We start from the raw sequence: 27,922 nt of genomic DNA, 5'->3' as shown, positions 1-27,922 counted from the left end.
GTCACTGCACATGTGCACATCGAGATGTGTTTTTCCAAAGTGGCTTTCTATTTATCGTCTGTGTCTTGCTTTCTCCACGGCAGTCGCTGCTATGCTCCTAACCACCACCTCCACCCCAACAGAACAGAGAAAGAATTAACACCAATGGACATGATGGACATAAAGACTTGGGCTTCAGTTGGATGACCGTGGCAACGATTATATATTTTAGCGCATGTGAAGGGTTTAACCCCAATGAGAGATACAGTGATCGCGAAGCAACTTTTTTTGTGAAGAAAACAAAAACAAAGCAAAGTTATTCGATCGTTGCTGAGATTATGTACGTTATGGATCCAGAATCCAAATCAATGTAGGCTTAATACCACCCTCATGTTCATTAAGGGAAATGGCACGGCATATTTTCACAACTTTGAAAGAGCAGAAAGGAGAGGACGCTGAGGAGGAATTTACCACTAGCAACTGTTACCTGCACTTGCTTACTTAGCTGTAGCTGAGCGCAGCCTCCCTTCATCCTTCACAGTCCCAGCTTCCTTTCCCTAAGAGTAAGTGAAGAATCATATATTACTAGCCCTATTTACTTTAATGTATTTTAGTTTATTATACGAAATACCCATACCCACCCATTTCCCGAACTGCTTGTCCTCACGAGGATCGCGTTAATTCTGCAGCCAATCCCAGCGGTCATCGTAAATTTGGACTTTAACGGTAAAATCCGACTAAAGTCGAAATGCGAGTTAAGTTGCTACTGTAGGAAGGGATCTCAGTCTTAGACCAAGGACTCCGTGTATAACAAAGCCTGGCACCATGCCCCAACACTTCTAGCCTAATTGCCTTTCCACCTGGTCTCCTTGACACAATATACTGTATCAACGTTTCTCCTAATTATTATGCCAACCAACTCTTGAGCGTTTTCTGTTTTAGTCCCAAAATTTAAAGTCCTCACATTCAGTGATAATTTCTGTGCGTTCACTTTCTTTCTCTTCTTTCTAAAGAAATACTGCAATTAAAAATGTCCGTCATAGAATGTAAAGTAACGAGTAGATTGATTTAAATTTAAAATTGATTGGTTGGAAAAAGACACCCTGAATCTGTATACCATTTGTTCATTCCATTCCCAAAGTGAAAGCTTTTTTTTCAGTCTAACACAACAATGGAAAATACCTGATTCATCATATTTACATCTTCGGTTCCGATCAATACTTGAAAATGGAACAACAGGACAAAGGACATATTTTATTTGCAGATTTACTGGCCAGGTTTAACTGAACCAAAAGGTTGACTATCATGCAAATACTGTATGTCTTGAGGTTTAATAATATGTTTCATCCATCCCTTTTCCTTATCGCTTATCCTCACTAGCATCGCGGGCAGGTTGCAGGGCACATACAAAACCATTTGCACTACTATCACACTTCTAGGCCATTTAGTCTTCATTCAACCTGCCATGCATGTTTTAGGGATGTGGGAGGAAAGCAGAGTCAAGCTGCGGCTATAGATGTATGGGTTAAGACCCCCTATATATGTATGTTTCTCGGTGTGTTGGTAAAGAGCTTCTACACGCAGTGAATCAAAGTACATCTTATTTCTTGGTGCTACCCATTCAGAGGCAGAGTGGGGCGGGCTATAGTTCCATAAAGATTTTTTTCTGGGCTCAATACATTTTTAAAGTGTGGTAACACTCAACCCACTGATCCCAACGCAGCAAGCTGATGGAACAATGGTGTTTCCTTCATAGATACACACAACTGGGAAACTTTAGGGAAAGTTAACTATTTAGATGCCTGTAAGCTAACAAACTAGCAATCTAAGGAGCTGAACAATTCACTCGACTGGAGCGACATTGTTAAAAAGTCAGTGTTCTGAGTTGTGTGTGTGCCTCTCACATAAGACACATGCATACCTACATGCTTGCACACTCACACACACACACACACACACACACACACACACTTGCTTAAGCACAGAAGAACACTTTATTAATATCCACAGGGTTGTTGACTTAAGCAAACTCATTTTCAGCATCATTTGATTGACAGGGAAATGTCTCATCTCATAATGTAGCAGCTGGAGGGCTGGCTTTAAAAGTTGACATTTTATGTGGGTTTTTTTTAGTAGGCAAAATTTTATTAAGAGCTAAAATCTCATTTTCAAGAGCCAATGGTCAGCATAAATTATTCAGGCAGCAGAATGTAAACAGTTCAATAACATGACAACATTCATACCATATATAAAAACAAAGAAAATAACCGTGATATTAAAATATATGGCATCATATTTTAAAACAGTCAAAATCGTTTCATTTAATATTATAACAATAATTATTATCAATCAATACAGCCACCCATTTTCTTAGCCGCTTATCCTCACAAGGGTCGCGGGAGTGCTGGAGCCTATCCCAGCTGTCACCGGGCAGGAGGCAGGGTACACCCTGAACTGATTGTCAGTCAATCACACGGAACATAGAGATGAACAGCCACACTCACAATCACACCTAGGGGCAATTTAGAGTGTCCAATTAGTGTTGCATGTTTTTGGGATGTGGGAGGAAAGCGGAGTGCCTGGAGAAAACCCACGACATTAACATGCAACCGCCACACAGTCGGGGCCGGGATTGAATCCTGTGAGGCCAACACTTTCCATCTGAGCCATCGTGCCGCCTATTATTATTAATAAGAATAAATATTATTATTATTATTAGTGGAACAGTGTTGCAGAGCTGTAAAGTGTTGGCCTCACAATTAAACGAGATGGCGAGATCCTCAATATATTCATTTCTGCCACCTCAAGTTCTGCTTCCTGTTGTCTGTTCACTGCCACCGTCTCTAATCCATACATCATAGGCAGTCTCACCACTGTTTTATTAACTTTGCTCTTCATCCTAGCAGAGACTCTTCTGTCACAAAACACACCAGACACCTTCCGTCACCTGTTCCAACCTGATTGGACCCGTTTCTTCATGTCCTTACCACACTCACCATGGCACTGGATTGTTGACCCCAAGTATTTGAAGTCCTCCACCTTCGCTATCTCTTCTCTCTGGAGCCTCACTCTTCCCCCTCCTCCCCTCTCATTCACGCACTTACAGTATATTCAGTTTTACTTCGGCTTATCTCCATTCCTGTCCTTTCCTGTGGATGTCTCCATTTTTCAAGTGTTCTTCCTCCTGCTCACTGCTTTCATCGCATATCACAATGTCATCAGTGAACATCATGGTGCAAGAGGATTCCAGTCTAACCTCATCTGTCAGCCTATCCATTACAACAGCAAACAGGAAGGGGCTCAAAGCTGATCCCTGATGCAGTCCCACCTCCACCTTAAATTCTTCTGACACACCTAAAGCATATCTCACCAGTGTTCCACTGCCCTCGTACATGTCCTGTACTATTCTAACATGTTTCTTTGCCACACCAGACTTGCGCATGCAGTACCACAGTTCCTCTCTTGGTACTTTGTCATAGGATTTCTCGAGGTCTATAAAGATACAATGTACAGTAGCTCCTTCTGACCTTCTCTGGACTTTTACACTCGCGTCCTCAAGGTAAATAATGCATCTGTGGTACTCTTTCTAGGCATGAAGCCATACTGTTGCTCGCAGATACTTACTTCTGTCCTGAGTCTAGCCTCCACTACTCTTTCCCATAACTTCATTATGTGGCTCATCAACGTTATTCCTCGATATTCCCACAGCTCTGCAAATCGCCTTTTTTCTTAAAAATGGTAACTAGCACACTTTTCCTCCATTCTTCAGGGATCTTCTTGCCCGCTAATATTCGGTTAAATACAGTGAAGAAAACAAGTATTTGAACACCCTTCTATATTGCAAGTTCTCCAACTTAGAAATCATGCAGGGGTCTGCAATTTTTTTAGTAGGTGCATGTCCACTGTCGTCTTCTTTTTCTTTCGGGTTGTCCTGTTAGCGTGTCATTTTTTCCATCAAAGCCCATTTCGTGCATCTTCTTCTGTAACACCCACTGTCCTCATGTCCTCCCTCACAACATCCATCAACCTATTCTTTGGTCTTCCTCTCGCTCTTTTGACTGGTAGGTCTATCCTCAGCATTCTTCAGCCAATGTACTCACTCTCTCGGCTCTGAACATGTCCAAACAATTGAAGTCTGCTCTCTCTAACCTTGTCTCCAAGACATCCAACATTGGCTAGCCCTCTAATGAGCTCATTTCTATTCCTATCCAGCCTGTTGACACTAAGCGAGAACCTCAGAATCTACATTTCTGCTACCTGCTTGGTGTATGGCCACTGTGAGAGAGAGAATCTGAAAAGAAAAATCCAGAAATCACAATGTATTATATTTTTAATGATTTATTTGTGTGATACACCTACAAATAGGTATTTGAAAACGTCTATCAGCTAGAATTCTGACCCTCAAAGACTTGTTAGTCCGCGTTTAAAAGTCCACCTCCACTCCATGTATTATCCTGAATCAGATGCACCTGTGTGAGGTTGTTACCTGCATAAAGACACCTGTCCACCCCATACAATCAGTAAGACTCAAACTTGTAACATGGCCAAGACCAAAGAGCTGTCCAAAGACACCAGAGACAAAATAGTACAAGTCCACACAACTGGAAAGGGCTACGGAGAAATTGCCAGGCAGCTTGGTGGAAAAAAGGTCCACTGTTAAAGCAATCATTAGAAAATGGAAGAAGCTAAACATGATTGTCAATATCAATAGGAGTGGAGCCTCATGCAAGATATCACCTCGTTGGGTCTCAATGACTCTTAGAAAGGTGAGGAATCAGCCCAGGACGACACGACAGGACCGGGTCAATGACCTGAAAAGAGTTGGGGCAACTGTTTCCAAGGTGTTGATAATACACTAAGACGTCATGGTTTGAAATCATGGAAGGTTCCCCTGCTGAAACCAGCACATGTCAAGGCCGTCTTGAGTTCACCAATGACCATTTGGATGATGCAGAGGAGTCATGGGAGAAAGTTTTGTGGTCAGATGATTCTACTAACCGTGTTTGGAGGAAGAAGAATGATGAGTTCCATCCCAAGAACACCATCCCGACTGTGAATCATTGGGATGGTAGCATCATGTTTTGGGGGTGTTTTCCTGCACATGGGACAGGACGACTGCACTTTATTAAGGAGAGGATGACCACGGCCAAGTATTGTGAGATTTTGGGGAACAACTGCTTTCCCTCAGTCAGAGTATTGAAGATGGGTCGTAGCTGGGTCTTTCAACATGACAATGACCCAAAGCACACAGCTAGGAAAACCGAAGAGTGGCTCCGTCAGAAGCATATCAAGGTTCTGGCGTGGCCGAGCCAGAACTAAACCAAATAGAAAATCTTTGGAGGGAACTGAAACTCCGTGTTTCTCAGCGACAGCCCAGAAACCTGTTTGATCTAGAGGAGATCTGTGTGGAGGAGGGGGCCAAAATCCCTCCTACAGTGTCCAAACCTGGTGAAAAACTACAGGAAATGTTTGACCTCTGTAATTGAAAACAAAGGCCACTGTAACAAATATTAATTTGGTTTTCCCATGTGTTCAAATACTTATTTGCAGCTGTATCACACAAATAAATCGTGAAAAAATCATACGTTGAGATTTCTGCATTTTTCTTTTTAGATTATCTCTCTCACAGTGGACATGCACTGACAATGAAATTTTCAGACCCCTCCAAGATTTCTAAGTGGGAGAACTTGGTGTTAAAATACTTATTTTCTTCTCTGAACATTGGTCAAAACCTCCACTGCCACATCTCCAAATTGCTTCCATACCTCAACAGGTATGTCATCAGGACCAACTGCCTTCCCATTTTTCATCCTCTTGAGTCTCTTTCTAACTTCCCCCTTACTAATCATTGCCACTTCCTGGTCCTTCACACTTGCGTCTTCTATCCTTTCTTCTCTCTCATTTTCTTCATTCATCAACTTCTTAAAGTATTATTTCAATCTGTTCGGCACACTAATGGCACCAGTCAACACATTTCCATCTCCATCCTTAATTACCTTTACCTGCTGCATATCCTTCCCATCTTGATACCACTCTCTGGCAACTTGTAGAGATCCTTTTATCCTTCTTTCATGTCCAACCTGGTGTACATGTCGTCATATGCCTCTTGTTTAGCCTTTACCACCTTTACCTTTGTCCTAATTCACATCTCAATGTATTCCTTTCGCCGCTGCTCAGTCCTGTCAGTGTCCCACTTCTTCTTCGCTAATCTCTTTCCTTGTCTAATTTGCTGTAATTTGGAGCTCCACCACCAAGTCTCCTTCTCCCCTTTCCTACTAGAAGACACACAAAGTACTCTCCTGCCTGTTTCTCTGATCACCTTAGCTGTTGTAGTCCAGTCTTCCAGGAGCTCCTCCTGTCCATGGAGAGCCTGTCTCACCACTTTCCGAAAGTGCGCACAACATTCTTCCTTTCTCATCTTCCACCACATGGTTCTCTGCTCTACCTTTGTCTTCTTCATCTTTTTACCCATCACCAGAGTCATCCTACTCACCACCATCCTATGCTGTCGAGCTACATTCTCCCCTACATCAACCTTACAGTCAGTAACATCCTACCTATTACATCGTCTGTACAAAATATAATCCACCCGTGTGGTTCTACCTCCACTATTGTAGGTCACTTTTTGTTCCTGCAATTTCTGGGAAAAAGTGGTCACTCCTGGCATTTACATCCTTTTGCAAAGTCCACCACCATCTGTCTCTGAAAGTTCCTTTCCTGGATGCCGTGCTTACCCATCACTTCTTCATCGTCCCTATTTACTTAACCAAAATGTCCATTACAATCTGCACAAATCACGACTCTCACGGTCCGGGATGCTCAGAACTACTTCATCCAATTCCTTCCAGAATTTCTCTTTCAACTCTTGGTCAACTTCTCCTATTCCTTTCGGCTTCTCCCGTGACGGGTTGCCACAGTGTGTCATCTGTTTCCACCGAAGCCCATCTCGTGCATCTTTCTCTCTAACACCCACTGAATTCATGTACCCCCTCACAACACCCATGAACCTTTTCTTTGGTCTTCCGCTCCCTCTTTTTGTCTGGCAGCTCCATCCTGAGCACCCTTCTACCACTATACTCACTCTCTCGCCTCTGAACATGTCCAAACCATCTAAGTCTGCTCCCTCTAACCTTGTCTCCAAAGCATCCAACTTTGGCTGTCCCTCTAATGAGCTCATTTCTAATCCGATCCAACCCGTTCACTCCAAACGAGAACCTAAGCATCTTAATTTCTGTTACCTCCAGTTCTGTTTCCTGTTGTTTCTTCTGTGACATCGTCTCTAGTCCAAACCCTCATCACTGTTTTATAGACTTTGCACTTCATCCTAGCAGAGACTCTTCTGTCACATAGAACACTAGACACCTTCTGCCCACTGTTCCACCCCGCTTTTACCCGTTTCTTCACCTCCTTACCACACTCTCCATTGCTCTGTATTGTTGAGCCCAAGTATTTGAAGTCATCCACCCTCGCTATCTTTTCTCCCTGGAGCGTCACTCCTCCGCCACTGCCGTTGCTCGCAGATACTTACTTCTGTCCTGAGTATAGCCTCCACGACTCTTTCCCTTAACTTCATTGTGTGGTCCCTGTAGCCTCACTCTTCCCCCTCCACCTTTGTCATTCACGCACATATAATCTGTTTTACTTCGGCTAATCTTCATTCCTCTCCTTTCCAGTGCATGTCTCCATCTTTCTAATTGTTCCTCTGCATGCTCCTTGCTTTCACTGCATATCACAATATCATCTGCGAAGATTATGGTCCAAGGGGATTCCAGTCTAACCTCATCTGTCATTACCACTGCAAACAGGAAGGGGCTCAGAGCTGATCCCTGATGCAGTCCCACCTCCACCTTAAATTCCTCTGTCACACCTAAGGCACACCTCACCATTGTTCTGCTGCCATCATACATGTCCTGTACTATTTTAACATACTTCTCTGCCACACCAGACTTATGCATGCAGAACCACAGTTCCTCTCTTGGTATTCTGTCATAGACTTTCTCTAGATCCACAAAGACACAATGTAGCTCGTTCTGACCTCTGTACTTTTCCACGAGCATCCTCAAGGCAAATAATGCATCTGTGGTACTCTTTCTAGGCATGAAACCATACTGGTGCTCGCAGATACTTACTTCTGTCCTGAGTCTAGCCTCCACTACTCTTTCCCATAATTTCATTGTGTGGCTCATCAACTTTATTCCTCTATAGTTTCCAAGGTTCTGAACATTGCCTTGTTCTTAAAAATTGGGACTCGCACACTTTTTCTCCATTCTTCTGTCATCTTCTCTCCCACTAGTATTCGATTGAATAAGATGGTCAAAAACTCCACAGCCACCTCTCTAAATTGCTTCCATACTTTCCATTTTTCATTCTGTTCAGTGCCTTTCTAACTTCTCCCTTACTGATCAGTGCCACATCCTGGTCATTCACGCTTGCCTCTTCTAGTCTACCTTTTCTCCCATTTTCTTCATTCAGTAACTTCTTAAAGTATTCTTTCCATCTTCTTAGCACACTACTGGCACCAGTCAACATATTTTCATCGCTATCCTTTACTTGCTGCATATCCTTCTCATCTCTATCCCTCTGTCTGGCCAACCTGTAGAGATCCTTTTCTCCTTGTTTCGTATCTAACCTGGTGTAAAAATCATCATGTCTTTTGTTTAGCCTTTGCCACCTCTATCTTTGGCCTACGTCGCATCTCATTGTATTCCTTCCGCCTCTCCTCAGTCCGCTCCATGTCCCACTTCTTATTCGGGAACCTCTTTTCTTGACTTGCTGTATTTTGGGGTTCCACCACCAAGTCTCCTTCTCACCTTTGCAACCAGAAGACACCCCAAGTACTCTCCTGCCTGCCTCTCTGAGTACCTTGGCCAGGAGTATTCCAGTCTTACGGGAGTCCTTCCTGTCCATCTAAAGCCTGTCTCACCTCTTTCCAAAAGGCCTCAGAACCTTCTTCCTTTCTGAACTTCCACCACCTGATTCTCTGCTCTATCTTTTGTCTTCTTAGTATTCTTACCCGCTACCAGAGTCATCCGACACACCACCATCCAATGCTGTCGAGCTACACTTTCGCCCATCACTACCTTACAATTGTAACCTCCTTCAGATTGCACCGTCTCCACAAAATATAATCCACCTGCATGCTTCTACCTCCACTCTTGTAGGTTACTTTATGTTCCTGTCTATTCTAGAAATAAGTGTTCACCACTGCCAATTCCATACTTTTGCGACGTCCACCATCATCTGACACTCAAAGTTCCTTTGCTGAATGCCGTACTTACCCATCACTTCTTCATCGCCCTTGTTTCCTTCGCCAACATGTCCATTGAAATTTGCACTAATCACAATTCTCTCTCTCTCTGGGATGCTCAGGACTACTTCGTGTAGTTTCTTCCAGAATTTTTCTTTCAACTCGAAGTCACATCTTACCTGTGGGGGATAGCCGCTAATCACATTATACACAATATGCTCAATTTCAAATCACTCATCACTCGATCTGATACTCTTTTCACCTCCAAGACATTCTTAGCCAGCTCTTCCTTTAAAATAACCCCTACTCCATTTTTCTTCCCATCGACTCTCTAAATCCAAACCATGCTTCTAAGACTTATTCCCTTTCCACTTGCTCTCTTGGATGCACAATATATGAACCTTTCTCCTTATCATCATGTCAACTAACTCCTGAACTTTTCCTGTCATAGTCCCGACATTCAAAGTCCCTACACACAGTTGTAGGGTCTTGGCATGCCTCTTCTTCTTCTGCCAACAAATCAACTTTACTCCTCTTCCTTGTCTCCGACCCACATTATCTTAATTTCCACCGACATCCTGCTGGTTAACAGTGCCACATGGTGGCGTTGTTAACCCAGGCTATGGCCGATACGGTATGTGATTCTTTAGATAAATGCTCATATTTATTTGGCACAGTTTTACGCCAGATGGCCTTCCTGACGCAACCCTCTCCCTTCATCTGGGTTTGTGACCAGCCTTCAGATTGCACTGGCTTGTGCCCCCATAGGCCAGCATTATACTTGATCTAATATGCTCTATATAATGATTGTATCATTCTTACAAAAGGTCACTGACTGTTGTGGCAAACATGCCCGACTTTGGTGTGGGTAATGTGGGACCAATTCTCACTCAATGATGGTCTCGATATAAAACCTGCGATTGACTGGTTCAGGGTGTAGTCTGCCTTTCAGCCAATATTTGCTGGAATAGGCTACAGAACTCCCGTGAGGATAAGCGGCTTGGACAATGGGCATGGACATTGTTTTATAAAAAAAAAAATTAAACTAGCCCTCGGTCAGCGTCATAGTTTTGCAGGAAATATATTGTCCTGACAAAATGTGTTATCGTGGCAGGCTGAAACATAATATAGTGAGAGAGAGCAAGAGTACACAAAAATTGTCCAAATAAAAATCTGCAAAATATCTGGTCAGGGAAGTCATGAACTTCTTATAGCAGAGAATTATTATATCTGTAATCCGTGGTGATGATAAATTGCGAGGCCTCATTGTTCCAGGGCTGTTTCCAAACATGCGTATTCTGGGACTAATATAGTCACTGTAAAATTAGCGATGAATTGAAATACAGAAAAATCATTTTAGAGCCACCTACCAGTTGTTGACTTGTAGAATGGTGAGGCCTGTATCTTGTGCAAGTTGTTTCTTCTGTTCTTCTGAAGGGTACGGGTGCTTTGGGGGATAAGAAAGAGTGAGTGATTTTAATATTCCCAACTATCAGAAGTGAAAACGCTATAAGGTGTCACATGCCCTAATTCCTATATTGCAAAAAAAAAAAAAAAAAGAGCCTGACCAAGGTTTGCCCCGACAACACTTGGGGCTAAAAGCACGTGTCTTTGTGTGACATTATTTGACATTATTCGGGATTGTCTGACAAATGATCGGATGGGATGTAAATAGGCACAATAGTGTCTTTTGTCGGGGGCCCTGGCAAGGCCAGGACCTCTTTCACCCTTCAACCCCTCCCCACCTCGCTTCATGCCCCTATCCTCGCACCAAGTCATTTGCGTGACTTTCTGTGTGTGTGCGTGTGCGTGTGTATGTGTGTAAGAGAGAGAGAGAGAGAGAGAGAGAGAGAGAGAGAGAGAGAGAAAGATGGAGAGTGGAGGACAGTGAGAGAGAGAGAGAGAGATGGCGAGTGGAGGACAGCAGATGGCAAACAGGTGACCCATGTACTGGGAAAAATTGTCGCGGGGCAATCGCCATTCTGCTGCTGTCAGACCTTCGGCTGCCTCCTGCGGTCGTTAGTGAAGGATGACTTTCTGAGAACTTAATTTTCAACTTCTTTTCAGATTTGGTGAAAAAAAAACTGCATGTGCACAGTAGTTGATAAATCGACGTTTGTACTCAGCATAGGCATTTAACGCTTGAAAACAACTAACTGCCAATTACGTTTTTGGCATCTCGTCTTGCAAATTACAGAGAACATGAACATGTGGTGCCATCGCCAGAGCAGCGAAATGACCAGGCAAATACATAATATTAATAGGAATCCAAGAGTAACAAAAAAACTTGGTAGTCAACAATAATAGTAGTTAGCCTCACTAAAAGTGATTGAATTATCAATCACTGATCACTGATAGTCTAAAAAGAGCGCTGATTCCTCGGCTTTATCCTCATCTGATGAAGAAATAGCAGTATCGGTTGATCGGGAAGACGGAGGAATACTGCATTCTTCTCTACGACTTCCTTACAATCAGTAACCTTTAAACTATCTCACCAGCACAGGATATAATACAGCTTCTACCTCCTCCACTCTGGTCGGTGACCCTATGTTCATTCCTCTCCCAGGAGAAAGTGTTCACTACAACAATTCCCATTCCCAATTTTTGCAGTCACACCCATCTCTACCTTCAAGTTTCTTTTCTGAGTGCTGAACTTACCCATTAGTCCTTCATCAACTCTGTTTCCTTCATGAACATCTCCACTAAAATCTGCACCAATCATGACACTCAATCTGCCTGGGATCCTCTCAACTACTTTGTCAAGATCCTTACACAAGTTCTCTTTCATCTCTAGGTCACATCCTACCTGTAGGGCATGGCCAGTAATAACATTTTTCCATAACACCCTCAATTTCAAGTTTCATCCTCATCACTCAATCTGATAATCTTTTCACCTCCCAGACGTTCTTAGCTAACTCTTCATTTAAAATAATTGGTACTTCATTGCTCTTTACCATCCACACCATGGTAAAATAATTTAAACCCAGCCCCTAAACGTCCATCCATACTGCCTTTCCACCTGGTCACCTTATATTAACTTTTCTTCTAATCATATCAACCAACTTCGGATATCTTCTTGTCATTCTCTCAACATTCTGCATTCCTCTTCACTCTCTCCCGAAGAAGCTGTTTTCCACCTCTCCTTCGTTTTCGACCCAGAGTAGCTGAATTTCCACTGATGCGCTGCTGGCTAATGATGCCGGGGGCGGACATTGTTAACCCACATCCCAACAGATCTAGTATTGAATTCTTTAGATGATCACTCGTGTATAAGCATCCAGACTCCCTGAAAATTGTCACTATTTAAATATAATTTTGCAAGTTCATTTTAATGTTTTGAATTGATAAAAATGTACTCTTTAAAGGTTTTTCAATTTTCATTCCAATTTAGATAGATAGATAGATAGATAGATAGATAGATAGATAGATAGATAGATAGATAGATAGATAGATAGATAGATAGATAGATAGATAGATAGATAGATAGATAGATAGATAGATAGATATAGATAGATAGATAGATAGATAGATAGATAGATAGATAGATAGATAGATAGATAGATAGATAGATAGATAGATAGATAGATAGATAGATAGATAGATAGATAGATAGATAGATAGATAGATAGATAGATAGATAAACTTGTGTACACACTAACACACATGAATATAATGTTGAAATGGACGGTGCCTTGTGAATGTATTCGACCCCCTTGAACTTTTCAACCTTTCACCACATTTCAGGCTTCAAACATAAAGATATAAAATTGTCATTTTTTTTGTGAAGAATCAACAATCACAATCGTGAAGTGGAACAAAATTTATTGAATGTTTTATACTTTTTTAAAATATAAAAACCTGAAAGGTGCGGCATGCAATAATATTCGGCCCCGTTACTTTCAGTGCAGCAAACTTACTCCAGATGTTCAGTGAGGATCCAATGTTGACTGATGATGATAAATAGAATCCACCTCTGTGTAATCAAGTCTCCGTATTAATGCATGTGCTCTGTGACAGTCTCAGGGTTCTGTTTAAAGTGCAGAGAGCATCATGAAGACCAAGGAGCACACCAGGCAGGTCCGAGATACTGTTGGGGAGAAGTTTAAAGCCGGAGTTGGATACAAAAAGATTTCCCAAGCTTTAAACATCTCAAGGAGAGAGGCCCCATAGCTCAGTGGTTAGAGCACTGGTTTGGTAAACTAGGGGTTGTGGGTTCGTATCCCACTGGGGCCTCCACTCCCTGAGAAGGGTTGCGTCAGGAAGGGCATCCGGCGTAAAAATTGTGCCAAACATATATGTGCGTTCATCTGAGATGACACGCTGTGGCGACCCCGAAAGGGACAAGCTGAAAGAAACTTTAAACATCTCAAGGAGTATTGTGACTAATCAGAGATGCAGCCAGGAGGCCCATGATCACTCCGGATGAACTGCAGAAATCTACAGCTGAGGTGAGAGAGTCTGTCCATTGGACAAACATCAGTCATACACTGCACAAATTTGGCCTTTATGGAAGAGTGGCAAGAAGATAGCCATTTCCCAAAGATATTCAGAACAAGTCTCATTTAAAGCTTGCCACAAGCCACCTGGGACACACACCAAACATGTGGAAGAAGATGCTCTGGTCAGATGAAACCAAAATCGACGTTAAAATGGCGTAAAAGCAACACAGTTCATCACCCTGAACATACCATCCCCACTGTCAAACAAAACATAAGCCAAATCTACAATGAAATGGTTCACAAATAAACGTATCTAGGTGTTAGAATGGCCAAGCCATACTCCAGACGTGAATCCAATTGAGAATCTGTGGGCAGAACTGAAGACTGCTGTTCACAAACACTCTCCATCCAACTTCACTGAGCTCTAGCTGTTTTGCAAGGCAGAATGGGCAAGAATATCAGTCTTTCGATGTTAAAAACTGACATACCCCAAGCGACTTACAGCTACAGCAGTATTTGGAGCAAAAGTTGGCGCTACAAAGTATTCATGTAAGGGGGCCGAATTATTGCATGCCCCACTTTTCAGGTTTTTATTTGTGAAAAAAAGTTTAAAATATCCAATAAATTTCGTTCCACTTCACGATTGTGTCCCACTTGTTGATTCTTGCCACAAAAAAAAAAAAAAAAAATATGTTTGAACCCTAAAATGTGGGGAAAGGTTGAAAAGTTCAAGGGGACCAAATACTTTCACAAGGCACTGAAGCATATGCATTTTGACAATACAGCAGTGATGCTGCTTCAACACGGGAAAAAAATTGTCAAGTTACTTGATTTTTTTTCTCTTTTTGCAACTTATCCAAGTCCAATATTTCATATGGTTCAATTGTGCAAACCTGTTGTCAAATCAATGGGACATAATTCAGATCAAGTACCTGCACTGCACAAATGTCACCTGAATAGAGAAACAGATCTTGGGAAAGAATGAGTCCACTTTTCTAAGTGTTAGGCTACTAGTGGTTTGGCATTGGTCTCTTCTATGTTGCCAAAATGTAAGGCTGCATGGAAACCAACAGGCAAATGAGACGATAATGAACAATATCGTGAATCAAAACCTTTAGAGTTGCTTTCTCTGCAGCCTCCTCAGAAGGGGATCTTTGAAGTCCCTTCAGAATGCACGACAAAAGCATGAAGCTCCGACGGAAGAGCCCCATACCTTGTAATCAACCGTAGGCCTCACACAGCAACCTCTGACAAAACATAATCCAGCTCCATTCACAACCTCAACATCTGATGAATGCTTGATCGCTTGGGTGTTGCAGTGGTCCTTTCGGAAGCTAAAGTCTCCTTACACATTTTCATTGCCACATCCTGCCATGGCTAATACTTTCGCTTAACAAATTAGACCTATAGGAGGATGAAGAACAGAAAGGGGATAATTCAATTAGCTTCCTTTTTTATCTGGAAAATATAAAGGCAAGGGATTTGGTAAGCAAGGGTGTTACTATTACTAGAGGATCTGTATGGGCCTATGATTAACTAAAGAACTTAAAGTCGTGATTTCCGATCTTTATGGAGCCAAAGCACATATTTTACAATTGAAAAATCTCACGGCACAACGACACACAAAAACTTTACAAAAAGTGGATACATTCATCACTGTAGGCACTTCCTCTCACCTACTGTAATAAAGGAATATTTATTTGTCTGACACAATGCCTCACTAGCAAAAAAAAAAATATAAAGATTACTGATTGTAAATTAATATTTTTCCCCACAGCACACCTGAAGAGTGCTCACAGCACACTATTTGAGAATCATTGACTTAGATCTTATGAGTGTGAAGTATAGAAAAAAAAAATTAAAACAAGGTTGGCTATATTTTTTTAGATCAAGGACAAAAGGTAAAGCACTCAGTCTTCTTTCATTCTCTTTTGGATGGTAATATCTTTATAAACTATGTAATACTGTTACAAAATGGACATTGACATGTTGGCCTTTTCTCCATTCGGCAGTGGATGATAAATGAACAATAACATAAAAAAAAACAACCCTGTGCACACCAACTACCTTGGAATAGGAAGAATTCACCTTCAAAATTGTTGCCGACAAAGGCAGATATAAATCAATTTTGAACTGTCTCGCATACTATAGTATTGTCATGGTTTTTTGATGAATGCATCTCTTTGTCGCATTATCATGGCATCACAAAATGTATGTACATTTGAAGGGGGAGGAGGAGGCTGGCTAGACATGGTTTGGGTAATTTTACGGACCTGAGTACCCCCAGCGCATTTAAAAGTGGGATGTATGCACTAGTATCGGCGTCATCAAAGCCTTGGTTAATCCTGTATAATCGAAGTGACTTCTTTTGTTACCTTAAAAAGTGCCACAACAGTCTTGCATGGAGATGTCTTTATCTGCACAAGAAGATGCAGATGCATGACTGAAGTGTTGATCCTTAGTGGATACCCTTAAAAAATACATAATGGGCCAGTAGAAAGGACGAAAATATTTGTGGACCTCATGTATCTATAACAACTTCAATCATTATTTGTTTACACTTCCCCCATAGTTGTGTGCCGGCCAGTAAGTGGCATGATTTAAACAACATTGATGAGAATACTAATCATCCCTCCATCCATTTTCTTAGCTGCTTATCTTCACAAGGGTTGTGGGAGTGCCGGAGCTTATCCCAGTTAACGAGCAGGATGCAGGGTGCACCCTGAACTGGCCAAGACTTTCCAGCAATACTAATCGTATTGAATTAATTAATTAATTTCAGGACAGTGGAGCAACTGGTTAGAGCATTGGTCCCACAGTTCTGAGGAACAGGGTTCAAATCCCAGGCCCGCCTGTGTGGACTTTGCATATTCTCCCTATGCCTGCATGGGTTTTCTCCGTGGACTCCAATTTCCTCCTAGATCCCAAAAGCATGCATTAATTGGAGACTCTAAATTCCCCCTTTGGTATGATTGTTAGTGCGACTTTTGTCTGTCTCTATGTGCCCTGCCATTGGCTGGCAACCACTTCAGGTTGTTTCCTGCCTCCTGCCCAATGAGCTGGGCTGTACTTCTGCAAAACTTGTGAGAATAAGCGGCTCAGAAAATGGATGGATGAATTAATTTCTGCAGTAATTAAGAGGGTTGGATGCCTGCTGTTGAAATAAGTCTGTCATCCATCACAGAGCCAGGAGCTTGCTTGTCTATCTGCCTGCATTTGTCCCGATCAAATTTGTCTAAATGTTTGTTCGTTTGATCACCTATGCCAAAACCAAGATGTAATCCTCATAGGCACCAATTCAGCCAATTGCATCTCCACTCTTGGTGTGCCAACACGCCCAGCTTGGCAGGGATAGGTCTGACAAATGACCAAATAGCCTCATGAGTCTTGCACAAAAATCAAGATGTGCCAGTTTTTACACCGAAGTGCAGTTGCACAATCAAAAAAACTTGCAGTGGAAACGCTTACCAGAGAAGAGTTTCTAATACAATGTACCCACTATAAAACTTACTGTAAGGTGCTGGAATAGCCATGCTCTCATTATGTTTGTAGCCACTTTAGGGAAGATGCCTCTTTTCTTTTGCCTCTTCTTGTCTTGGTCATCTTCATCTCCTGTTCCTGGTGATGCCAGACTATTGTCAAGCCCATCTCCTACGATTAAAAAAAAAAAAACAAGGATTCATGTTGTGAACTGGACACGTAATTTACCCCTTACACCTCAACTTCATCCTTGTCTGTCAGAAAAAGCACACAGAAAAAGGGTGTATTTTTGCGCAGAATGGCAGCACAAGATTCTTCCTCTTACCTCTGTTTGACTCCCCCGGACATTGGATAATGAAGAGGAGTTTGGAGTGTGGGAGCTCAAAAAAACCAAGAGCTATTAATACAATCGGAGTCACTCTCTTGACATGAAGAAATGACTGCAGGAGTTGTGTGCCCAACGTGAAATAATGAACACTCATTCAGGCATTCTGCGCTACACATAATGTTATTTATATGTGACCTCTATTTGAAATGAGACTAATGATTTCTTTAGAAGAAAAAGGGTAAAAACAGAAAGGAAGCCTGATCTGTGTATGTTAGTAAGTACAAACCCAAGAACATCAAATCCAATTTTGACTCATTTTGAAACAAGGCACATGTTTGAGTGCTGAAGCAAAATGAGGGTGGATGAGTTGGCGGGGCCGGGGCTGGAGATAGTAAATTCATCACCCTTTTATATCCATGTGTTCAGTCAACGACAAAGCCCATCCCCCAACCCTCGCTCCATGCATGGCATACAACACCTGCGTCAGGATCGTCTGGGTCTCTGGATCCCGCCATTCGCGCCATGGTTGTTTGATTTCAGAAAAAAAGTGGCACGAATTATGGCAGGAGGCTTCCTTTCAACAAAGATTTCTGCCCCTGCTTGCTAACTCCCTCCATTTTGCAGCGCAAGACGCACTCTGGTCCGTCACTGGCATTAATTGTGTATCAGCTGAGATGATTTACTTTTAACAGTGGTGGTTATTTTTTCTTGCCCTCGGGGCAGAGTAGCCTTGAAAGCCTGCCTGGAGGGTATCTGAATAATGAATCTGAAAGACTCCTCCCCTGAGGCGGGACAGAAACCCTACTTTTCTTAAGATTTGCCTGAGCATGTCTTTTTGTTTTTAGGGATGCATCAATCAAGGGCATCTTTTGTAAGCCATATTCATGAATAAATATTTCAGCTAATGAATATTGACATTAAAAAGGATGTGTTCCATGGATGAGGAGTGGGGAGGGGGGCAGGGATGGGGGGCTGTGGGAGTTTTGACGGATGGTATGCATCTCAGAGTCATGGACAGAGAGTGAGATGAGGTTGCCTCGGTCACTTATTCAATACTGTTATCTTTTTTTTCAGAATTAAATGGTGTTAGGTTATATCTCTCTGGGTATAGGCTTTTTAAGTGAATTTAGGTTATTGTCCCATCCACTATTTTGATTGGAAAATTAAACATGCACAATGTTATTATAGATTTATTTTTTTTTTTACCAATTTTAGCCCTTTTCAAATCCTTAGAATTTAGCAGTTTTTCTTTCTTTTTACACATTACAAATTCCAAGTTAATGACATTAAAACAACAACAATAGAGGAAATCCAGAATAAAAGGACACAAAGCTTAGCTCACCTCTCAATTAATCATTATTTAAATGAAGTCTTTCTGAGTTTTGACATCTGAGAAAGGTGTCTCTGGTTTTTATTTTTGAAGTCATCACTTCATGGCAAAAAAAAAAATCTTCACTGTAAGAGGACATCGTGATAAATGTTTTCCTAATAAATTGACTCATTGTGGTACTTATTTAATGGATACACTTATGGCCTAAATCCATACACCAAAAAATTCTCCACCAATACCTTTTATGCATGTTTTTGGACTTCAAAATTCCTCTCTGTTGTAAAATTAAACAAATACTAAAGAGCTAAATGCTGTAATAGAGTCCAAACTCCTGCCTGTAAGTCGTATATTTGTTGTTGTAAGTGTTCAGGGACTAAAACAGTCATTTTGGTCATCATATAATTTTTAATAATTCTGTTGTCAGAATTTCTTTCTCCCAAATATTGGAAATATCCAACTATGGTAATAAGCATTAGCCCATATTATATAATTATACTTTATAAACATGCTATGTTCACTATTGTCCAATTCTTTGACTCCTTGTAGTTGTAGGGTAAACACAAAAAAAAGTAAAGAAGAAAAAAAAGAGAGAGCCTTGGCTCAGACTAATTACCTCTATGTATGACACGTCACACCCCCTCCCCCCTTCACTCTGGACTATCTCCTCTTCTCTTCCTGCCTCATCCCTCTTTCTTGTGCTGCAGAGAGGAGAAAGCCGCAGGGCAGATCTTCTGCTACACTAATCGCTTCTGACTGCTCCCTGGCAACTCAGCCAATCTAAGCAGTGTGTGACGGTTCAGTCTCAAAATCGTACACCCGTGCAATTCTGCCAACCCCCTGCCTCATCCCCGCCTCCCATTACTCTTTCTCCGCCCCCACCGAACAGCGGCAGCTTCACACTGCCTGCTACAATCTCCACGCGTGACACTGGAGGGTGGAGGTGAATGGGGTAGGCAATACTGTGGGGATGGCTGGAGTATTGCCCTCGGGCGAAGAAGAAAAACATACACAAAAAATAGCACCCGAAGATATGAGGAAGAGCCTTGCCCTATATGTACTCTCATCCCGGCCTTTACTTCTCTTAACAGCAGTGATATACAGTATATACAACACTGTCTGTATAGACTTTTCTTGTTTTTTTTGTTTTTTTTTTATTCATTTGACACACTAAACATTCCAAAATATTGTGATACTTTTGATTCTTCAGTTGGCATGTATGTTTTTTTTCCCCCTTGAGATTAAAAAAAATAAATTTGGTCAAGAGTCACTGAGGGTGTAGGGGTACACGTGCCTGCCTTTGGTGCGGGCAGCGTGGGATCGATTACCGCTCAGTGATGGTGTTGATATCGAGGCCCTGTAGCTCAGTGGTTAGAGCACTGGTTTGATAAACCAGGGGTTGTGGGTTCGTATCCCACTGGGGCCTCCACTCCCTGAGAAGGGTTGCGTCAGGAAGGGCATCCGGTGTAAAAAAAAATTGTGCCAAACATATGTGCGTTCATCTGAGATGACACGCTGTGGCGACCCCGAAAGGGACAAGCCGAAAGAAACTTACTCTGATGGTGTTGATATCTGTCCTGCGACTGACTGGCGACCAGTTCAGGGTGTAGTCTGCCTTTTGCCTGAAGCTAGCTGGGATAGGCTCCAGCTTTCCCGCAACCCTTGTGAGGATAAGCGGCTTGGATAATGACATGACAATTTGGTCAAATCGAAGCAGTTATGACTGGAATGTGAAGAGGACAAAAGAGAAGAAAGAAATTGGATGCTAATTCATGAAAATATTTCTCTTTCTCTTTTTGCAACATTCATATTTCCAGTTTATGTATTTAAACAAGCGGCACGATAAACGCACATCTACCTCACAGTTCAAATCTGCCCTCCCCTGGTGCACTTTGCCTGCATGAGCTTTCTCTGGGTTCTCCAGTTTCCTTGCACATTCCAAGAACATGCATGAGAGGTGAATATGTGTGTGAATTTGATTTTATTATTTCTTTTTTTAATGCGCCCTCCGATTGGTTGGCAACCAGTTCAGGCTGGACCCCACAACTTGCCCAGTGTCAGCTTGGATAGGCTCCACCACTACTGCGACCCTTGTTGGGATAAGCGACTCAGAGAATGGATGGATAGACAGATGTATTCAAAGATGTGTGTGCTTTTGTGTTGGAAGTGGGATCATGAGACAAAAAGATTGTAAAACTTAGCCTCGAGAGTCTTGAGGTTAGATGGAAGAGGAAAAATACAAATTCCATTTGTTCTAATTTGCCACAGTGTACCGTTTCTAAACTCTATTAAAGCGCCACTCTAGCTTACAAATACCACTTGTTTAATAATAATTGATCGCAAAATAATCAATAGAAAAGGATATTACAACAGGAATTTATTTTAGAGGCACTAAGATCAAACAGTCTTATTCTGTCTTCTGTAAATTAATATATATTGTAAGGCAGGTTGATGTTTAACCAAGTGTAGGAGCGTTTCATATTTCCTTGTTTTTCATGTCAAATCTTCACAGAATTTGAGCTGTTTTATTTTACTCATGCTTTATATATTTAAGGATTTAATTTGAGCTGTTTTATTTTACTCATGGTTTATACATTTACGTTTAAACACTGCTACGGTGTGACGAGCAGTCAGTGCATAGTGTGTGAAAAAGACAAAGTGGCGAGCACTGAGCAGAACTGATTGCTGTACCCCATTTGCATCAGTGATGCAAGGCCAGCACGCCTATCTAATAAGCTCTGCAGGTCCCTGATCCATCAGCAGTGATGCCACACAGTTCTTTCCCTTGTTAGGCATGATACACAGCTCTAAATGGAGCATTTTGGATTGTTTCAAAGTTTCAGGGAATACTTCTATGCTAGGATCTGGACATGATTAAATATTTGCAAGCTGGAAAAAATGGGAGTAAAAACTAAGCAGTTGAAAACCTCACAAAATTTCTGATAAAAAAAATAAAGAGAAGTTATACTTTCACTTACAAGTTTAATTTGTTACATGACCAAGCGCATAACTCAAGTAAAATTTCCCCATTGTAATGAATTGAAATCCCATGAATTCATTCTAACCTCATAAAACCCACCACCACTTCTTTAAAGAAAAAAAGTAGTGTTGTAAAATTTCAATACAACAACTAAAAAATGACTGTTTAATTTTATAGTGTAATTAAGACATAAATCTCTCTCTTTATCACACACATACAGACACACACACCACACACACGTGAGCCTATTGAACCATACCACAATAGAGATGTGACCACTAAACCCATATTTCTTTCCTTCTCCCTTAACATCTATCCCACCTCCGTCATTCGGGCGCCCCCATCCTTTTTAGTACACCCACACGACACACACACACACTAAGGACATTTTTCCGTAGAAGCCAAGAGTAACACTGTGACATCATGTCAGCACCCGTACCATACAACATTCCATCTTCCTTACTTCTACCAAAAAAATTCAACAAATGCTGTTCCTCACAATACATTTTTCAGTATAATTATATAGAATCTTTTTGACCTGTCTCTGATCTGCCTTTTGTTTTATCTTCCTCTTTGTGATGGACATTCAAAGCTTATTCTCCCCCCCCAGACTCTTCCCTGCATTCCTCAGATAGCTCAGCCCCCTTAGCTCTGGTCAACCTTGGGGGTTGAGGTATCAAAGGGAATCCCCTTTGCATATCACACAGCTTACAAGAAAACAACCAAAGGCTAGGCAGCCACAAAGAAACAGGCAGCCAGAAGCCAAACCACCAGGCACTAGTGGATAGGATCATTTTCCTGTGGTTAAACCAATTGGCACGACCACAATGGTCCCAAATGACATCACACGTGGTCGGTTGGTGCTGTCAGAAATCTCCCTGCTTTAAAGATAAGGCAATCATTTGCTGGTATAATTACTCTTAGAAAAATATTGTTTGAATAATGTTGTCATTTGCAATATTTTGGAGAATTTATTCATTGGAGCTAGAGGTGATGTAAGTTTTTATCTGAAAAAGAATTCCAATGCAGGAATACAAACTTGAAATTTTCATTTATAGATTGAACGATGACAAAACTGAATTAATATTACACATATTAATTAATGGAAAATGGACATGGACATAAAACACAAAAACACCCTATAGAGATTAAGCACATGATGTCACCATTTTTATGGCACCATATTGCCAGCCGAACAAAGCTAACTGGAGCAGATTTTTCACAATTCCTGAGACCTGTTGTGCTGTTGGTTATCACAATAGATGAGACAGTTCTTCGTCCTCCAAACTTTTATACGCTTTCAAACTCTTCTGTGTAAATCTCAAAGACTTTTTCACCAGATACATGTGTATATCCAATTGTCGAAGACAGGGAAGCGAATTCAGATTTCTTATAGGCGAAAACATCAACATTAAATATGGATCCTCTATGCCAAGTGTCTCTAACTTTTCCATGTACCTTCATTTATTATCACCTTCTAAATGTTTAATGGTATCGGACAAAACTTATTATATATATTTTTATATTATACATATTTTTGAAATTGCCCGGCAGCTTGGTGAAAAAAGTTGTTGTCCACTGTTGGAGCAATCATTATGAAATGGAAGAAGCTAAACATGATACTCAGTATCAATCGGAGTGGAGCCCCATGCAAGATATCACCTCGTGGGGTCTCAATGATCCTTAGAAAGGTGAGGAATCAGCCCAGGATTACATGACAGGACTTGATCAACAACCTGAAAAGAGCTGGGACCACCATTTCCAAGGGAACTGTTGACAATACACAAAGACATCATTGTTTGAAATAATGCATGGCATGGAAGGTTCCCCTGCTTGCTTATCTATCTATCTATCTATCTATGAATTTTGGTTCCATTGTGGCTCTTTCAAAATTTTGCATTTCTGACCCCTGGTCTGGAATGTTGACACCAAGTATTTAAAGTCCTCCATGCTTGTTATCTCCTCTCTCTCTCGCCTCACCCTTCCCCCTCCACCCCTCTCATTCATGCACATATATTCTGTTTTACTTTGACTAATCTTACGGCCATGCTACCCTGAAAATGCCCGCTCTTATCAGGTCTTGGAAGCTAAGTGGGTTTGGCCCAGGTTAGTACTTGGATGGGAAACCGCCTGGGAATACCAGGTGGTATGAGCTTCTCTCCCCGGCTAAATGCAGAGGGGTTGTGTCGAGAGCATCCAGCGTAAAACTGTGCCAAACAAATATGTATTCATCTAAGATGACACGCTGCGGCGACCCCTAACGGGACAAGCCAAAAGGAAAAGAAGAAGAAGTATAAATCTTCATAGCGATGCAAACATTTTTTATTAAAATCAAGGATGTTCACATGTGCACTTGGCACCAAAACACTCTTGACCACAGTTCACTGTACATGAGCTCCGTGAAACGTGTGCATGTGTAAAAGTGTGAGTGGCGGTTCGCTACCTCATTTGAACAGGAAATTGAGTGACAACTGTTTGAGGATGCAGAGGTAAGAATTCTCCGCCACTTGTGGTAGAAGCTTGAAAATTACCTCAAACGGAATGTAATTGTCACCCTGTTCAGGAGGAAGTCAGTATAGTCACCCAAGGTGAACCACTGACTCCAACAGGGGAAAATCAAATAGCAAAATAGTTGATAAATAGCAAAATAGTTGAAACACAACATCTGAAAAAAAATAATAATGATGTGTAAGGACAAGAAGTTTGTAGAAAGCAAATGTCCTACTAAAACAAAACATCTAAATTTGTGGAAAACACAATATGACTTTGCTGGCCAGCTCAACATACACAGAAAAAATATATATAGTTAACCTGCAGGATAAAATAAGAGAAACACACACACACACACACACACAAACAAACAAAACAACAACAACAAAAAGCTGGACTCAAGATGATGTGAAAACGGCCATAAAAGGTATCACATCTCATGAAGGTGATGTAATATAATTCGTCCAGGGAACGCAAGACTTGAGAAAATCTTACCACTTAAATGGTGTGGAAGTACAATAAATTTGTATGACAGCAAAGTACTTTCTCACAGCAGCAGGGAGTTCGAGGGTTAATATTGCGGACCTCTGCTAGATTTAGAAAAAAAAAAACCAAATTGTTCTGCCACTGGAAGAGCAAAATAAAATAACAATGAACAATTTGAAGAATATAGAATTGGAACGACTGCATGTTTTAAAGCAAACAGTGGCATTCCTGAAGATCACACTCCAGGGAGTGTGTATCAAGGGCAATTAAAAAAATGCTCTTCAAGCAAATTCAAATAATCCTCCAAAACAATGGATTGAAAAACATTGGGTTGACAAACCGACTGGCAGCCTGTAACATTACGTTAACCAAGCACTACACGCAGAAAGAGTGCTACAAAATAAGAAAAAGAAAGTTGACACCTTTCTGACAGAGGAAGGAGAAATTTATGCAGCTTTATGCGAAACATTTAATAATTGTGGCCGCAGATGAGGACGAGAGCAGCCATCTCCCCATCAAAAATGTCACAACTAATGCTCCCAAAATGCAACTTTTTAATTTGTCCCATACGTTTTTTGGGAAGAGATGCCTTGCTGAAACTAGGACTGCACTTAATTCCCTCTCTGACAGGAAAAATAGAAGTAAAAAGATAAAAAAGGAATTACTGGGAGGACAGTTAAATATCTTACAAAATAGGAATCCAGCGCTCTATTATTACACCTTACATATTCCAAGCAAACCTCCCACAAGAACAGGAGATTTCTTGCTGCAAACAGCTCAAGACTTGATTGAACAACCACAAAATGACGTAGGAGGTGACTCATTGCATGTAACAATGTAGTATAAGATAAACTTATAACAGCCCACACTAGACAAAATCATGATTATCTGTACTCAGATGGTATATCAGTCGTGGTGAGAGGAACAAGACTGACTGACAAACTACACAAGGAATGGACACCACCTCACACAATGGTTATTATCATTACAACGGGAGTGGAAGAGTTTGGGACAATTTGTTTTGGTAATACAAAATATTCCTGATTGGACAGAAAAATAACCAGATTTGGATTGGGATGACTGAACTGTACAGACAATATCTTATTGGACAGTCTTAAACAATCTGAGACCAGATGCTGCTGTATTCACGGTGTTATCACAATCTACACAGACAATCCTGGAAAAATAGAGGAATAGCGACAACTACAGAGAACACAGTGACACATGCAGAGCTACTACAAAATTTGCTCATAGCAGTTCAATTATGAAAAGAAATAGCCATATATAAATGTGCAGTACACGCATCAAATACAGACAAAGAATCGTTAGGAAATGGATTTACAGATAAAATAGCAAAAGAAGCAGCAGCCAAAACATTTATGGGATTAGCTGACCATGTAACAAATGAAGACATACTTTGAGATGATGTGTTAAACAAAATGCAACAACAAAGCTTACCAGTAGAACTAAAAATGTGGAAAAAATAAGGTACTACATTACAAAATGGGAATTATGTCAGCACAGATCCAAAAAAAAATAAAAATAAAAAATTCTACCAAAAACATGTTTTAAGTGGGCGGCAATCTTGAGCCATGGGAAGTCTCAGGTCTCAACAGGGGGAATGATAGCCCTGGTACAAAGGCACTACATGATCCATGGATTTAACTTGTATACAAAAAACTTTTTTTGTAGGGCTTGTTTGATCTGCGTGCGACATAATCCACAAGGGAATGTGTATACAAAAAGTGGTCAGTTTCCTCAAGCTACACTTCCATTCATCCCTCCATCCATTTTCTTAGCCGCTTATCTTCACAAGGGTCGCGCGGAGGGCTGGAGCCTATCCCAGCTGTCAACGGGCAGGAGGCAAGGTACACCCTGACCTGGTTGCCAGCCAATTGCAGGTCGCATGGAGACAAACAGCCGCACTCACAATCACACGTAGGAGCAATTTGGACACAATGATAGATTTAGTCTAACTATACATACATTACAAGCACGTAAGGGTCTCATTCCATTCAAAACACTGTTTGGGAGACCATAAAAATTCCCAATAATTTCCACACAATAAGAGATAGACAAATGATGAAGGGAAAAAAAGCACACAAGTGGGTCCCTTTCAGGAGTTATTAAGAACACCAAACAGCTTAAAAAATTGCAAAAAGGTGTACTTGAATTCATTTCTTGATTGTAGGAAAGTTATTGCTTTTGAAACCATTGTTAACACACAAACAAAACTAATTTGTTTTTATTGGCCACTTGTAAGATAGCTGTTCTCATTCCCATTGCCAAGGTCGCTGGAGTCCGGTTACACATGGGAGTGAGACTGCTGTCATAATGGTGACTAAACAGTGAAATTTTGCTGTTGGGTGTTGGATGAACGCTATCCGTTATTTTCATTTTTCTGTTCGAGTGGTACCTGTGGGAACCACTCAAGGTCCCACCCCCAAAAAACAAATAAAATAAAATAAAAACAAAACAAATTGGATAACTACATACAAAAAACGTGCCCAAAAGATTGTGTTGTTTGCACAGATCCAGAGATAATACCAATGCTATTAATTGATAATGAATGCAAAAAAAAAAAAAAAAAAGTTGGGGGATTCTGTGTATCCATTAACTTCTTTTGAAAAACTTAAAACACATTGTTTTCCAATGGCGTGTCACTAGGAAATTTCACATGCATCAATTTGATAGGACTAGAAACAAATTGGAAATTTTATCAGCATTGACGTGTGAAGCCATTTTTGTGCCATTCCTGCGGCATGCCTTTCCAGACGCAACCCTTCTGCATTTATTCGGAGAGAGAGCTGGAGCCAATCCCAGCTAACTTCGGGCAGCGGCAGACTACACCCTGAACTGGTCGCCAGCCAGTCGCAGTGCAGATGTCGACACCATCACTGAGCGGGAATTGATCCCACGCTGCCTTCACTCGAAATGTCCCTCTGAGGGAAAGCCGAAATACAACGTGTCCCGTAAGAGAAATTAGTTTGACATCCCTGCACTACACCATCAGAAAAAATAATGTAAGAAGTTACTGTGCTTTAATAACCTTATTACTGCCATTTGTCTATTCATGTCTTCATGTCTGTTTATGAATTAACATCTACTGTACATGCAGTTTTACCCGAACGCTGGCGTAGACTGAGCAAGAGCTGAATGACATGGA

General features: G+C 41.2%; 1 protein-coding gene across 4 annotated transcripts in view; it reads right to left on the bottom strand.

Moving 5' to 3' along the window:
• meis2b (Meis homeobox 2b) overlaps positions 1-27,922 on the bottom strand; it is a 58,371-nt gene that overhangs the window by 15,383 nt on the left and 15,066 nt on the right. For 3 of the 4 annotated variants that reach the window (XR_009793871.1, XM_061812914.1, XM_061812913.1), the window contains exons 8-9: positions 17,177-17,316; positions 10,597-10,673 (exon numbers count right to left, since the gene is read on the bottom strand). Coding sequence is in view for 2 of the 4 variants with exons in the window: in XM_061812914.1 (XP_061668898.1) it covers positions 10,597-10,673; positions 17,177-17,316 (217 nt within the window). In the remaining 2 variants the exon portion in view is untranslated. Of the gene's footprint in view, positions 1-480; positions 537-10,596; positions 10,674-17,176; positions 17,317-27,922 lie in introns of all 4 variants that reach the window. The other variant, XR_009793872.1, reaches the window with a different exon arrangement.

The sequence above is a fragment of the Syngnathoides biaculeatus genome, chromosome 23 (genome assembly GCF_019802595.1).
Source record: "Syngnathoides biaculeatus isolate LvHL_M chromosome 23, ASM1980259v1, whole genome shotgun sequence".
NCBI classification, from domain to species: domain Eukaryota; kingdom Metazoa; phylum Chordata; class Actinopteri; order Syngnathiformes; family Syngnathidae; genus Syngnathoides; species Syngnathoides biaculeatus.
Note: the sequence above shows the minus strand (reverse complement) of the source record. Positions and strands in the feature narration are given on the sequence as shown.